Source organism: Macrosteles quadrilineatus, unplaced genomic scaffold (assembly GCF_028750875.1).
Source record: "Macrosteles quadrilineatus isolate MER2022 unplaced genomic scaffold, UCM_ALF_1.0 Scaffold_7__1_contigs__length_78375512, whole genome shotgun sequence".
NCBI lineage: Eukaryota > Metazoa > Arthropoda > Insecta > Hemiptera > Cicadellidae > Macrosteles > Macrosteles quadrilineatus.
The window spans coordinates 25,270,913-25,286,702 of NW_026542600.1; the positions used below are offsets into that span (position 1 = coordinate 25,270,913).

The following is a 15,790-nucleotide window of genomic DNA, read 5'->3' on the forward strand; positions in this document are numbered from 1 at the left end:
GCGACCAGATTGTGGAAACACGAATACAGTCCGAGATGAAATACTGTCCCAAACATATTGTCAGTTCTGTGATGTTTTGGCGACCAGATTGTGGAAACATGGATACAGTCCGAGATGAAATACTGACCCAAACATACTGTCAGTTCTGTGATGTTTTAGCGACCAGATTGTGGAAACACGAATACAGTCCGAGATGAAATACTGTCCCAAACATATTGTCAGTTCTGTGATGTTTTGGCGACCAGATTGTGGAAACACTGATACAGTCCGAGATAAAATACTGTCAGTTCTGTGATGTTTTGGCGACCAGATTGTGGAAACACGGATAAAATCGGAGATAAAATACTGTCCCAAACATACTGTCAGTTCTGTGATGTTTTGGCGACCAGATTGTGGAAACACGGATAAAATCGGAGATAAAATACTGTCCCAAACATACTGTCACTTCTGTGATGTTTTGGCGACCAGATTGTGGAACACGGATACAATTCGAGATAAAATACTGTCCAAACATACTGTCAGTTCTGTGATGTTTTGGCGACCAGATTGTGGAACACGGATACAATTCGAGATAAAATACTGTCCAAACATACTGTCAGTTCTGTGATGTTTTGGCGACCAGATCGTGGGAAACTGGATACATAGAGTGAATGAGAGAGAATAGAGCCAGTGAGAGAGAATGGAAACTTTATATCGAACAAACAAAATATTATATGTATGTAATATGTATATTTTACATCTTATATGCCTGTGTGTGAGATTTTGATGCAATTCAAATGGAAAATAATTAAATGAAACGAAGTATGTTAACAATGTAAATGAGAAATGCAAAAACTCATTATTTGACTTGTTATTAATTTTATTCTATTTGAGAAGGAAGTGTTGATTTTTTAGTTGTTTGACACCATGTTTGGTTCCCACTGATGCCGTAGATTTCGATGAAAAACAACTACTAATATATGTTTCAATTACCAAATAATAAATAGCACAGATTATAAAATACTCGAGTAGACCTTAGCTAAATTACTTTCGTAAACATTAGTAATTTCGTGCACACGAGGCTTATTGCGTCTTTGATGACGTTTGCGCTTATGTAGAACAGACAACGGTGGGTTATAAAGTTACGACGAAACCTAATACATTGGCGATAAACACACGAATATTCCAGACTTTCCCTAGTTTGTCCCCTTTTCAATACCTCTAACTGTACCAATGCAGTAGCTACGGGAGATTATAATCAGATCAGGATGCATTTTAACACACCGATGTTAATCCATAGTGATATTCTGCCAAACAGGGATTTGTGCTGGGCTCATCTGTCTGGATGTTCCTCGCATCACACACTACACTTGGGAGTAACAAATTCAAGTACATAGGATAAAAGTTGCATAACTCGATTACATGATTTGGCAGTTATAATTACATTATGTTTTATGTAGTTTATGTAGTTAATGATGTGAAGAAGGAACAGGAGTTAATACGTAATAATGCAACTTGTAATATAAATATTTTTGAATAATGTGTCAAATTAAATTAAATCATAATAAGCTTTGTTGAAAACCATGCGATAATTATAAAACGATAAATATTTTAATAATCAGGCCTATTTTCCAGAATCCCCGTGTTCAATAAAAAGCTCTTTAGTCTATCTATAGAATAGGCTTTAGTAATATAATTATTTAATATATTATAATACAACCGTTATAGAATTGTTCTTTACTATAGTTGTTATAGTGTTCACTATATTATTAATAACTTAGATTTGTAACTCAAACCCCTACGACTGTTTAAATAATTATATTATTTGTATAGATTTAAGTGTTATTTTTAGGTGTTTGAACACCTTAAGAGTCTTCATCAGTGGTGGCCACATTGGATTTTAGTCCCATAAGAGCAATGTTAACTTTGTAACAGAATTTCTAAAAAACCTGATGTGATAAAACAATGATTGAGGTGTTAAAGGTTTAGTGGTCTTCTAGAGAGTGAGGATTTTAGTTTTGTCATATTCCTCCACTTAATAAGTTAATGATCATTAATTAAGCCTTTAATTAAATAATGTATTAAGAAAAGACAAACAAAATATTTGAAATATGCCTTCCCCATTCCCTAGTACTCTATGCTAAACCTAATTATACATTTTTAAAACTATATCTTTATAAATAACACCGGCATGCTCAAATGATGGTATTTTCTGTCAAATTTAACATTGCTCATATGGTACTAAAATCTAATATGGCTACCACTGATGAGTGATGAAGACTCTTAAGAGCGATGAAAATAATATAATCATCGAAACATTAAAAGTACTGTATTACTGTAAAAGTACTAGACATATTTTTTAGTCTTTTATACTTTACAAGTAAACAAATTTGAACAATTAACAATGTTAAACACGTCCAGGTTTTAATTAATAAAATTAACATTATTCTCGATTATTGAGAAGGTATTATTTGTCCCAAAAAGAAAATCATAGTTGGAAATACGAAATAACGTTTACAATCAAATAAGAAAGCTTAATTTAATATTGAAAATTTAAAATAGGTATTGTAGCTACAAAGGTATGAATACACAATACACTATGGACTGGGCAAGTTTCTAGTGTTATAAGTACGCAACCGAGGACCTACATTTTAAGTAACCATAACGAACTGTTGGGGGGGAGCACTGGGTAAATGGAGGGGGTCCTGGGGGATCTGCTCGTTACGAATCAGGAACCTGGCAAATAAAACAAAGTAGAGAGCAAAAAAGCCGAGTCCAAGTTGAAACTGAAATAAGCGGCCCTACAAAGGCGGGTATCATTCGCCATAAACGAATGAATCAAGCATTTAAAATGCAGTTTGCTTTTCTTGTCGGTTCATTTAATTAGGGAGGTCTCGCAAAGGAGGGGAGGACAGAAAAACCCCGCGGAATTCTTTTATTATTAAACCTCGACTCGCTCTCCTTTCATCGCCTGAAATCTCCAATATTCACCACGGTTCTTGACGTTGAGTAGTTGTCAGGCGCTTGTGGCAATAGTCGCGAGTTCGGGAGTTTGGCACAGTGCGGGTGAAATTTGGAATAAAATCATGTTTAGTACGGACTAGTAGTCATGAAATCAGCAATCCCACAGTAATCTCAAGATTTTGATAAACTTGTCAAGATGTTTATTAAAAACGCGTCAAAAATATTGGGCTTTTTCTTTTGAGCTTCACTGAATCATAAGTTACGTACATTTTGTCGTCGTTTATCCGTCATACATAATTAAATTACTGTATGTAAAACATGTAAAACTCGAGTCGACAAAAAAACATTTAAAAATAAAGGGACACAAACGTAAAATAAAAATCTTTAAGACGATCGCATGGCTGGCTGAATGAAACTAATACGTCCAGATACCTAACTGGTCATCATAGTCGTATAAATCTTGGAGGAAAAATTATTACAAAATGTTTAAGTTTTTCGAGGCTCGACAGTAATATACAAAGTCGTCGTACTGCAATGCCTTTTGTTTGACGGGTCAAAATGAAGTACAGTAGTTGCCGTTACAGGTGGAACATACTTTATATACTGCATATTACCAATGGATACATAACTTATAAGGTTTGCCATTGTACGGACTATCGATAAAACTAGACAATCCACTCCTGTTGTCACTTTAAGAAAATAAATGAACATAACTGAATTCGGCCGCCGAGTGCAATGATGTTAATTAATTACTTGTGGCGAATAAGCCAACTATTTAACCAAACCAAACTAAAAGGATAACTTATCGTGAACTATGGCATGTTTAGTGTAACAACAGCTATCTCATAATCTCAGTATCAAATAAGAAAGTAAGATTGTAGCACAAAATCATAAAAACCTATTGGTCTGACACCACTTCAGAATCGAAAAAATCAACTAATTTCAACGAAGGTTTATCTACGTTAAAACAAGACACTGATCTAATGAAGAGATACACAGAACTGTTTGTCCGTAGTTTCGAATGCAAATTAGCCGTTGGACTTAACAATTGACAATTAGAACGAGCAGTTTTCTGCATTCCACCAACAGAACCAACCAGCCACCAGGTGGGGCAGTGATTGATGGCATTGGGACGTTGGAAACAATTAATTTTGATTATGGGAATTGGAGCCTTAAGTGGGTTGCTGGTAACCGAATTAAACAGAGATGCGAAAAGCCCATGGGCATGTCAACGTAACCCAATTTGGCATCCATTACATCTGCAATAATACCACCTACCACCTACCTCCACCTATGGAACCACTCCGCCGCGCCACTCGTATGCACAGGGCGAACAAATTCCTTCGAATTACATATTCCGCTAAAATTGCCATCTGATTAGGGACATATTTTTAAAAACGTCGTATAAAATTCACACCTGTCCATAATTATGTATACTAATTTGATGAGTAGATAATTTGTTAAATTAAATAGTTGAATTCGCAAATTGTTAAATTGGTAATCCGCTTATAATATTGATTCGACAATGAGTACTGACATTGGAAAACACAGCTGATTGAATACCAAGCGAGCTAGATTCTGGGTCCATTTGTCACCAGGCAAACGGCGGCGATGGATAGGAACAAGACCAGGACTTGGACCGATCCCTTGCACAAAACGTGAACAAATTAAGGCGTCAACACACGAAAGAAAACAAAACTAAAAATTCGTAATAACTAATTAATTGGAAATAAATACAAGACACTTTTTAAAACGAAACCCAAATATTACTGTATACACACTCATACATTTATAAGTACTTTGAGACACATTTTATCGACAAAACAAGCTTATATCTTGGCATCCCTGTCCTGAACTTCATTGCCGATCAGCTGATATACATTGTTGCATAGTTTTCTATGATGTATAGTGTTATTGGGTATTCATTGTAAAAAAAGACTCAACATCGTGTTTTCCCAAGCTCGGAGTTAGAATAATTAAAAGAAAATAATTGGTTTTATGCCAAGAAAAGATTATAATTAAATTTCCAGGCGTGGTTGTACTACACTAGAGTACCTAATAATCAACTATTATTGACATTTAAAAATGTATTTGCACGACTCTTATTCACAACAGGCCTAAATTCCCAAGAACGCCAAACCTCACAGATAACTAAGCAACAAAGCATCAGCTGATCGGCAATGAATTACTGTAAAGAACACACGGATACCAACTTATAGGCTTGTTTTGTCACTAAACAGTATATCTCATAGTAATTTGGGTTGCGATAAAATACACCCTCTGTGAGCACACAATGCACAGTAAGAGTAAAAGGACGAGAAAGGCTATAAAAACTATTACGATTTCCGTCGATTTCCATTTTGAGAAGGGCACATGTGTTTTGCAATCTGTAGAGTTTACTTGCTTGAATTAACAGAAAATTACGAGAAAGTATCAATTCAATAATATTGTATTTAGTGTGATTAAAGTGAGATTGATTACATGTATTTTAAATTAAATCAACACTTTGCATTTTATATAATGTTGGTGGTACTTTAACGAAAAGATAAATAAAAATAATTCATTAGAGGGGTCCTTAATGCTGGGTGTTTATAGCATATACACCAACGCATTTCAATCCAATTCAATACACTTTTTGGAAATCTACCTAGGAGTGCACAGTCGATACGTTTCTTGGCGTCCCTCACATCTGTTGATTTATATTATTAACTATACAGATTACAGAATGTCCCCGAACACTACAGACCTTTTCTGGTATCATTCTTGGACCAAAGACATACTAAAATATTATGTTAGCAATTTCCAAAACTCGAAAATTACTCGTACAGCCATCATTTTTCCCACTAAACTATTTTCTTAATTGTAAACAGTAAACTGCTTTCGGCAGTGAATTTAAATGTGGTAGATGGATAAATACAGTAAACACCCATTTTGAAAAATATTATTTTTCAAAATGTAAAAAATTGCGGTGATTTAAAGTTTTAACTTAAGTAACGTAAAAACCAATTAGGTAAAAATATTTAGGTAAAGTTTTAGTTAGGCAATTTTATTTTACAATTCTAACTCCACAAAATTTTAAGAAAATCGGTTTATAAATAAGAAAAAACTTACTGTGTACACCATTTTCGCTCATTGGATAGCCAACAATTAAAACAGCTGATTCGTTTATTTAACTAACTAGCAGTTATGTTAACTAATAACCAGAGTTATTGTTTGATAGACATAATCTTAATGTATATCAAACAATAACTGTGGTATTGGTTACAAAATTATTGGTTATTGGCTAACAAAAATACTGCAGTAAGATTTTATTAAGAAAACTTTATTACATTTTAACAATACCAAATTTAAGATAATATATTATTATTATTATTATATTATTATTTTAATATTAGTTCAAAAATATATATTATATATATATAATATTTTATTATATTATTTTATTATTATTTTCAGTTATATTATTTTTTTATTTAAACTTAATTATTCCACTAGAATTTTTTCACATAGTTTGCTCTTGTAACTCCATTTAGACCATATCTTCACCTCATCATATCTTCTGTTATTTATTTATTTAGATTTTGTTTTTGATAAATAATGTAATGTTTGGATGCAACTACAGTCGACGCACAGGCTCGCTGCCCATGTCGGCTTATTCTTTATAAAAATGTACGCTTTGTAACATATATGTAATGCAAAGGTTAATTTTACGTTTTTCTTTTAAATTTACTTATGTTTTCTCCTTTAAATATGATTTGTGTACAAATTTCTGTAAATAATTTGTTGGAATAAAGATATAATTCATTCATTTATCCATTCAATTAGGTTGATAAATAAGGAGAAAGTGTTTTATCCTTATTTAATTTTTTATATGCTATATTTGGTATCGTTAAAATTGTAATAACATTTTATTAATAAAACCTTACCGCAGTAGTTTTGTTTACCTATGTTTTATGTTATTTAGGTTTTGAAAATTTAAATGGCCACCATTTTAAAGCTAAACACGAGAAAAGAATAATATTGTTTCTTAAAATATATCTTTTCACAATCAAACTATCTACCACATAAAAAGCCGTTATCGATAAAACTTAGATTAGTGAGGAAGACTAATTTGAAATTTGATACTGTATTTCAGTTTGTCTTTTGGTATTTTAGTTTTGGCGAGTAATGGTTGAGAGTTCGGAGACACTCGGTTGAGCTTATGTTTTCAAAATTGTGTTGTGTTCAATCCGGAGGCAATCATTCATCAACTAATCTTCTACTAAGAGAACGGCATAATAGTGCGTGATTGGGTGTGAATCTCGTGTACATTGTAGTCTCGTCCCATCCCGCAATGGCGTGCCACTGGGGAGACGGCAGAATCAAAAAGTGAATCGTCGACTAAGGTATTGTGATATGTGACGATGGTAGGGGGTGGCGGGTAGCGGGCTATTGTTCACGCTAATCATTCTGTTTCTCAGTCAATTATTTCCCATGGGTCACTAGTCGTTGCTTTGCTTTTCCTCGCTCCGCTGCTTCCGCCCCCCCCCCCCCCCAACAATCCCATCCATCATCATTCTATTTGGACGTTATTATTTTTACGAGGATTCGTTCTTCCAATTGTTAACGATCAGAATGGTAATTTAAGTCAAATCGGATGATGAGACCATAGAGCATTTAATAAATATTTTTTCACTAAAGTTTGTAAAGAAATGTAAACTAACTTAACAGTTTGAGTATTGTGTAAAACCCCATCGATGCTGAGAAATACAATTTTAAGAAGTTGAGGGAGGAGTAAGTTATTATATAGGACCGATGATTTTATGGAGAACAGATTACTCGAAGGAGATTGGACTAGAGGTAGCATCTTAATACTCTGCGTGTTAAATTGAACATTTAAAATACACTGATTTTATTCTTTACATTCAAATATCTATCAACAGTTAAACGTGTAAGCAATTAAATTTGAAAGCTGCGCTAAAGCTGGCTTAAAACACAATTCAAACTGTCCAGTAAGGAGAAGAATAGCTCCTCAGCGAGTTGATTGAATATTATGTAAATGAGACAGGTCTGTATCTGATATTCGATGCATTTGCTCGTTGGCAAATACAGTATACACCTTGATCACATTGTGTGAGTCGCTTTACAATACTATATAATCAAACAAATTTATAAAAAATTGTAAACCGACTATTTGTTTTAAGTAACTAAAACTAAGCACTCGATCGCTTCGGCTACGCGTATTGGTTTGGAAATGATTTTGTATAATACAGCTCTGTATTGACGTACCCGAATACAGAATAATAAACAGGTAAATAGATAATCGCTCTATTACAACTAAATGTTTTCATCTTAAAAATCTGTTTTGAATATTTATAAAGGGATATTAGCGAAATATTAATTTAAATTTAATTCATATAAGACTTCTAAAATTACAAATTAAAATACAGGATAGTTTTTGAAAGAACCTTTAAAAATATTTCAAAGGATATGTTTAGTATTTTAATGCAATGCGGTATTTAAATATGCGAAAAACGCGATAAACAAAGTATACAAAAAATGTACAATTGTCATACAGAGGCCGCAATAAGACGTTACTTGGCGGGTGACGAGGAGCCAATGAGAGATGTGTGGGCGGGGCGATGGGCGGGGACGGCGCTCTACACGCGGCGGCGGCGACGGCGGCGGCACTCTGACAGTACAGTCCGCGACGCCACATACAACACAGCACGTCATGTACTCGCTGTGGTTCCTACGCGATACTCCAGACGTGCTGATAGTGGTGGGCTCTGGTCGATCAGTACATCAGTTCGCCGGACACCGCACTCTCCTGGCGTCTCACAGCGGCTACCTCAAGTCGCAACTGACGCCCGATACCCACCAGGTGACGGTGCCCAACGTATCTCCCGAGGTCTTCGCCCCACTTCTCACCTTCATGTACACAGGCTACCTCGACCTGACTCCAGAGAACATCTACGCCGTGTTGCTAGCCACACATCTGCTGCACATGCCTAGAGCATCGGACCTCTGTCGCGCCTACTTGGTACAGAGCCAACAGACACATCCTCCGACACTCGTCAAGCCGGTGCCCAGTAGAAAGCCGCTGCACTCCATTCTACCCGCCGCACCCTCAGGCCTCTACTGGGCGCCTCCAACGTTCCTGCCCGACACTCCATTCAGACCTGTGTTCTCCGCACCCTCCGACACCGACCCTGCCGCTACCGAGTCCGCTCCTCCGACATCGCGAGAGTCTCCTCCCGCCGTGCCATCCACTTCCGGTCAACGTCCGCCCCCTCCGTCTCCTCCACCGTCGAGCCTCTCTCCATGTCTCTCACAGGGATCAGACGCCTCCGACCGAGTAACAGTCACAGTTTCCCCGGGCAAATCGACCGCCAAGAACGACGGGAAAGTGATCGTCGATGTAGCGTGCTGCGACGGCCCCGTCAGGTTCCACAGGGTACTCAACCGGAACTATCCCGGGCCAGAGGGATCAGCTGACAACGACAAGGAGGGGAGGGTGTACACGTGTAGGTTCTGTGATCATACTTTCAAGAGCCATTACTGTTACCAGAAGCACGCTCGAAGACATCTAAACCCGGTACCGGCCAAGAGCAGCAAACCCAAGCCCGCCAAGCGCGAAGTGCGTCTGCTGGACATGAACGTGCAGTACTACCCTTGTAAGACGTGTGGGTCCAAGTTCCCTAGCTACTACTTCGTCCACAAACACCGCAAGATGTGTCATCCCCAGGAGGAGACGTCGACAACTACTAGCCGCGCTTCCTCGGTAGCCGGACCCTCAGATACCTCCGTGTCGACCGTCTGACACCACGACGCCTCGGACTCCGCCCCACCGGACTCCGCCCCACCGGCCTCCGCCCACGAATCTGCCGACAACAGCGACTCGGAGACGTCTGAACTCACTGTGTGAACTACGGACAGTTACAACTTTACCTAGTGTATACGTGTTTTAAATTCTTAACGTCGACCGATATTAAAAACTTCTCTATGTTGTATTATTTAGAAGTGTTAAAAAAATAAAATGTTTTTAAAAGGATTTTTTTTCTTTTTCCTGGTCTCAAATTAGGTAAGTAGATCGATATTTAGTTATCGTTATTCATTAGCGATATGATAATAATTATTATCTATTTAAAATGGAGATAAGATAAGATAATCAATTTACATAAAGCTATGAAATCAGCTGAGAAGGACATTACAAAATTTACCTCTCAGCGTATTCATTTTGCTTTGCCTAAAAGTGTAGAAAAATCTAATAATTTATTTTTTTAGTAACACTTTTTACATTAAACAATAATGTTTCATGTCTTGTCTATTTCCAATTAACAATCATTTTCGCTGGCCTAAATTGCCAACCATGCAATAATCTTGGAGGACAAACCATTAGAACTATTAGAAGAATTAGGTATTTATTTTATCCTGATAAATCACACATAGTTTTGAGTAGGGGTAAATCGGTGATAACGAGAAACATGTATAAACTGAGTGCATTGCCGAGTTCCCCATCAAAAGCTATCTATAGAGTGGATATATGTTTTTTTACTACTATAGTTGATCATTAATAGAATAACCAGACAATAGCACTAATCGCAACTTAAAATTGTATTGAAACAATAAGTGAAGTAATTACCGAGATTACTGCACAGTCTAGTTTTGAGTGTGAAATCTGTAAATATTTTAAATAATTTTATAGCACGACATAAGCTTGATTTATTACTTACGATACTTTTTATGTTGATACAAAATTAGCCGACGGTTAAAATCTTTGGCGCCATTTTACTGACATTAATTCAAGAAGACAGAACATGTAAATCATACAACTTTCCTTGTCACCACAATCGGACTGGCGCACAATTGGAATTTCCTAAGTAATTTATTTAGTAACTTACGTAGACCATTTACGGAATTCAAGATTTGATTTTAGGTTCAGTTTAATGCTGTTTTGGGCAATAGAAGCGCTGGTCGGCAGCACTTAAACTACACTGCTTCCGTTGGCTACAATCACAAACACATACTGTATTATTTATTACCATCTTCTTGTCAATTTATTGCCTGTATCAGCGTGAAAACAAACTTCGTACTAATCGTAGGCCTTCTATCGTTATTTTATATAATTGTAATAATTATAAAAACCATAAGTAACATACAGGATGGAAAACGTCCTGGTTATTTAAACGTTTACGATATGAGGGTTGAAAATTGAGAACTGTATTCTTCGTGAATTGTGAGTCAATCTATATTGGTTTTAACTTTAAAACTAAACGCATCTAACACCATAGAACTTGTTTTTAAGTCGTTTCCAAAACTGTATGTTTTATAATTTTAATACATTATTTCAACACATGAGTGTAAATTAATATTTATATTATTTAAACTTATTGAAAACATGTCCTATTACAATTTCATTACTTCAACAGTTTAATTTGATTTCGATTACAAAGAAAACGCGACTTGTTTAAATTACGTCAGGACACACCATACTTTCACCTGAAGGCTTAAGTTACATGACTAGATGAAAAATAATCCTAAATAATATAATTTCCTAATTCACTAAAATTGTTAACATCACGCCGTCATCCGTCTATTTATAGCCATCATATGACTAATTCACGTACAATAGACATCACAGTATATTGATTTATCAACTTCATGCTTCTGAAATAATAGGATTTCCGTTTGAACAGAGATAAAATTGCTGAAATATGCATCCGCACGTGGGATGGTGGGATGTAGGGTGAAAACACCACCGCAGACATCAAGGATTGCAAATAAACGTGTGCTCAATGAAACGTAAAAACATGTCATAAATAATTATTTTGGTGTTAAAATGTTAAATCGAGATAAGGTTTATTACTTTCTTCATTGATTTGGTACCCAACAACTCTTTTAGTGATACACGATTTGAAGATAACAGGATAAGTTGTTTCAGTTCAATTAATGTTATGTATTCCAAATAAACCGTGTTCATTTTGTGTTTCATCTGACAATGAATTCATAAGTCATAAGTCATTATCAAACCACAAGTAGATACATATTTATTTACATGCATCGGTTACGCCAAAATAACATACGTCATCAAGGCACGGACGCTGTGTGTGGGAAAATAGTAGGGTGGAAAGTAGTAAATCAGATTTCGCGCAAATATTACTTAACTAACGTTTTTATTACGTGGTAAATATGATGGTTTTCGAAAACAGAACTGGAAAAATTGTTTTGCTTCTCAATCAAACTAAAGCAAACTATGTTATCTACCGTATCAATAAAAATACTGTACATGAAGATGAATATTTAACATATTTAAATGCCTTTGCTGGCTGATTGTTGGATACATCAGAATCAATTTTTTTATTTTCGCCAATCCGAATCTATGGTTAGTTGTAATTCGATTTACCAATACTATGGTTGCAGTTAAAATCTTGCAATGAAAAGTAGCTAAATTTACTTTAGAAGTTTATACAGTAATTATAATAATGGGCAATTTTATTTCACTAATAAGCCAATTTATTAATTTTAAACTCGATCTCTTGGAAGTGGAATGAAAAAAAATAATGATTAAGGAATAAATCTTTATAAATTGGCCATCGAGCAAAGACAAAAAGTTTCTGGTTATTTAAGAGCTTCATAAGAATGCATTGTACCTCTATAACAAAAATTGATAGGTGCACATATCTATTGGAGAAAGTGGTAGGTGGTTGGTTAGCATTTTATTATTTGTCTGGTGCTTTAATTTTGAAGTAACGATAAACGGGAAAGTATAACTTTTTCTTCTAATTATCCTGTAAGACCGCACGAGAAATGTTTTTGACAAGTTAATCCAATAACACAGAAAACATAATATTCTTGAGTATTGACAATTCTTGAAAGAAGCTATGATTGTCAAAAATTGACGAATTCCGTCAATTTAAAATGCATTTAATTAAGATTTTACGAAATTTTCTGTTCATAAGGATTTGACAATGACTTTCATGGTTCAATCGACGACGGTAAAAATCACCTCCAAAATATTGTAATTCTGACAACAATTTTAATAGTTTTTATATGAACGTTTAAAACTATGCTTATTCATCGCCTAGGAATAAAAATAATAATTAATCGGCGATCGTATCATGGGGGAAACACACAAAGCAGTACTGTAGTTTGTTTGATTCACTGACAGGTAATAGTACTTTGCACAACAACACATTTTTTTAATCAAATGTCTGAATTCTAAGTCTTTCAAGAACACCATAGTAGCAATGTTATGTAGTTTAGCTGTATACAATGTTGATGCATTTGTAGATCATCTAAGTTCCTTAAAATAGTTTTTAAACTTTTACCTTGACGTTGCTATACAATGTATTATTTTTTTGGCAATAAACGATTTGAAGGTACGAGCTTTGGCGAGTGCCTTGAAAACTTCTGCGAGTGTTGTTAAGACTATTTACGCGAGTTGCGTACACTACTTTACCTACGACAATTTTTTAATTACTAACTGTGACGCAAAGCGCTTTATAACAATCACTACTCAAACTTCTAAGAGAGGTTATGTTTTCGTTTTTAACCTCTCTTTGCTCAATGACAGTGATGCAACGAATCATTGTACCCAAACACTAATTGCAACACTCAACAATTAAATTGGCCTGAACAGCTGATAAGTTGAAGTTTGCAATACAATTTTACTTCTTTTCTCTTAATCCTTGAACCTCATTGGTCCGCTACCCATGTTGTCAAGTAAAAAAAAAATACTGTTAAGTTAGTAAACCTTTTCAATTCTATTAACTGAATTGAAACGGCTAGTTTAAAAATAGTTTAAAAAACTGTCGTAGGTAAATACATAAATCCAACCAACCCCTTCTTAAACAGAATTAACCAGCCAAAAAACTGAAAACTTAAACAAAATATTTTGTTTTACTTAAATTTTTCTTTTTGTTTTATAGCCCAAATAATTTAATAAGACAACTAAGTTGGTTCCATCCATAGTCAGTCTTGCAGTACAAAAAATACCTCTAATGGTTAAATTAGTATTTTTTATTGTTTAATTTCTATGTTCTTTGGTAATTTATTAATAAGAAAATATGGGTTTCTGGCAATCTGATAGGGTTTTCATGTTTAAAAATACATTTTCCTTCTGCAGGCCCACAGAGGGATGTGCTTCCATCGTATTTATCAACAATGTTTTATTTTAGTGTTTCGTAACAGAAAATGTAATACTGTATACATTATTCAGCCAAATATTTCACTATCAAGTTGAAACTTTTACAAGATGTTCTTCATTGTATTTACAAACTTTTGGGTATAACTATCAACTTAGGTTAAATATTTTTTCTTTCAATTTATTTTATTATATTAAAACTACATAAAATTATTCTTTTGTTTATTTAAAAACTTTTATACAGTGCACACTAATTATTCTAAATACAAAGTAATACACAGGAGTTTAGTAAGTAGTAATAGCAAAAAAATGACACCTAGTTGAAAAAATTGATCAATTACTTTAGGAATTACATCAAATTTTCAAATGCATTACATTTTACTACAAAAAGATTCTTAAAATTGTGCGTAGGCCTACAGGACATTGAGTGATTATAATGATGAAAACTATACTTTTTAAACCCATTCAATGTACTGTACATGTAAACCTAAAAACTAAAAAAAATTTATGTCTGAAGCCTGGACCGCCCCCCCCCTAAGGTAATATAAACTTACTTCTACAAATAACAGCAAGCAAGTTGTCTCGGGGATGTTAAACTTTAAAAAGCCAATTTTACATTATATCAATGGTTTGTTCAATCAATATCAATTTCTACATGAGTTTTTCTTCACCCCTTTCTAAACATCCCCTCCAACTCATTTATGATATTAAAAATTTGTTGAATCTGGGTGCTTGCTGGCGAAATTCGACTTCACTAAATAGTAGATTGCTCCCTTCCATAAGTGTCTATTGTTCATCATTAATAATATACCAATAGTGAGTACTGTACTACCAATACCAATAGTGATTGCTAAAGGAGCACTATAAATGGTATTAAATAACTTTATGTTCATGTTTAGTGAAAAATAACATTTGAAAGTTTTAATTTGAAGTTTTAACATGAATTTTGCATAACATCTTAAGGCCATTGATGCCAAGAATCAATAAAAAAGCAAACATAAATAAAAAACATTTTTGTAACAAAGTAAAAAATAAGCTGTTGTTGAAGTAGTAACTAAAATAAGCTGTTTAATTGTAACGTTCAGTAGCTTACATAATTCATTATAAAAAAAATAAAAAACTTTGTACTTCAAATAGTTTTTTTTAATTTTCCAAAAAATCTAACCTAATTATTTATAACTTTTGATGGTTCAAATTTGTTTGCTTGGCCCACCAATTTCGAATTATCAAAAGTCTACTGTATTTTCTTCATATAACACACATAAACACCCCTATGTATATATTCTATGTTTATTACTTTATTTTTTTTAATCCTTAGGCTTTAATGTTATGACAGTTAGGTTTGACAATATGATTCCGCTAAAATCTATTTAAGCCAAAAATAAGAAATCCCATATTTCACTATTCAAAAGTGTTTTATAGATTATGAATATAACTTCAATCATTAATTTTTAAACTAAACAAAATCAAATTTGTTATAGTCCGTTCACAAAATTACATGGTTTGATGGGAAGTTTCTCCACCACTTTTTTCTTGCTTAATCTATGATGCAGCTGATTGGCGTTTTGGCAAACCTCAGCTGTTGGGTTATTGTTTTAAAGGTAGGATCATCAGGGGAGGGGATAGATTTCTTCCTCTAAACCCGCCTAAATTTTGTGAACGGAGTATAGTTGGTACAGACAACTAAAAAATTGCATGCATGAACAGAAGCTTTACTTTGAC

At 34.4% G+C, this 15,790-nt stretch overlaps 2 protein-coding genes across 10 annotated transcripts in view; one reads left to right on the forward strand and one right to left on the reverse strand.

Moving 5' to 3' along the window:
* LOC128999132 (uncharacterized) overlaps window positions 1-15,790 on the reverse strand; it is a 163,669-nt gene that overhangs the window by 39,046 nt on the left and 108,833 nt on the right. The window lies entirely within an intron of this gene.
* On the forward strand, window positions 8,546-9,960 carry LOC128999135 (hypermethylated in cancer 1 protein). The gene has a single exon (XM_054425507.1). It carries the CDS (start codon window positions 8,549-8,551, stop codon window positions 9,743-9,745), a length of 1,197 nt encoding a protein of 398 aa, XP_054281482.1. The 5' UTR covers window positions 8,546-8,548; the 3' UTR covers window positions 9,746-9,960.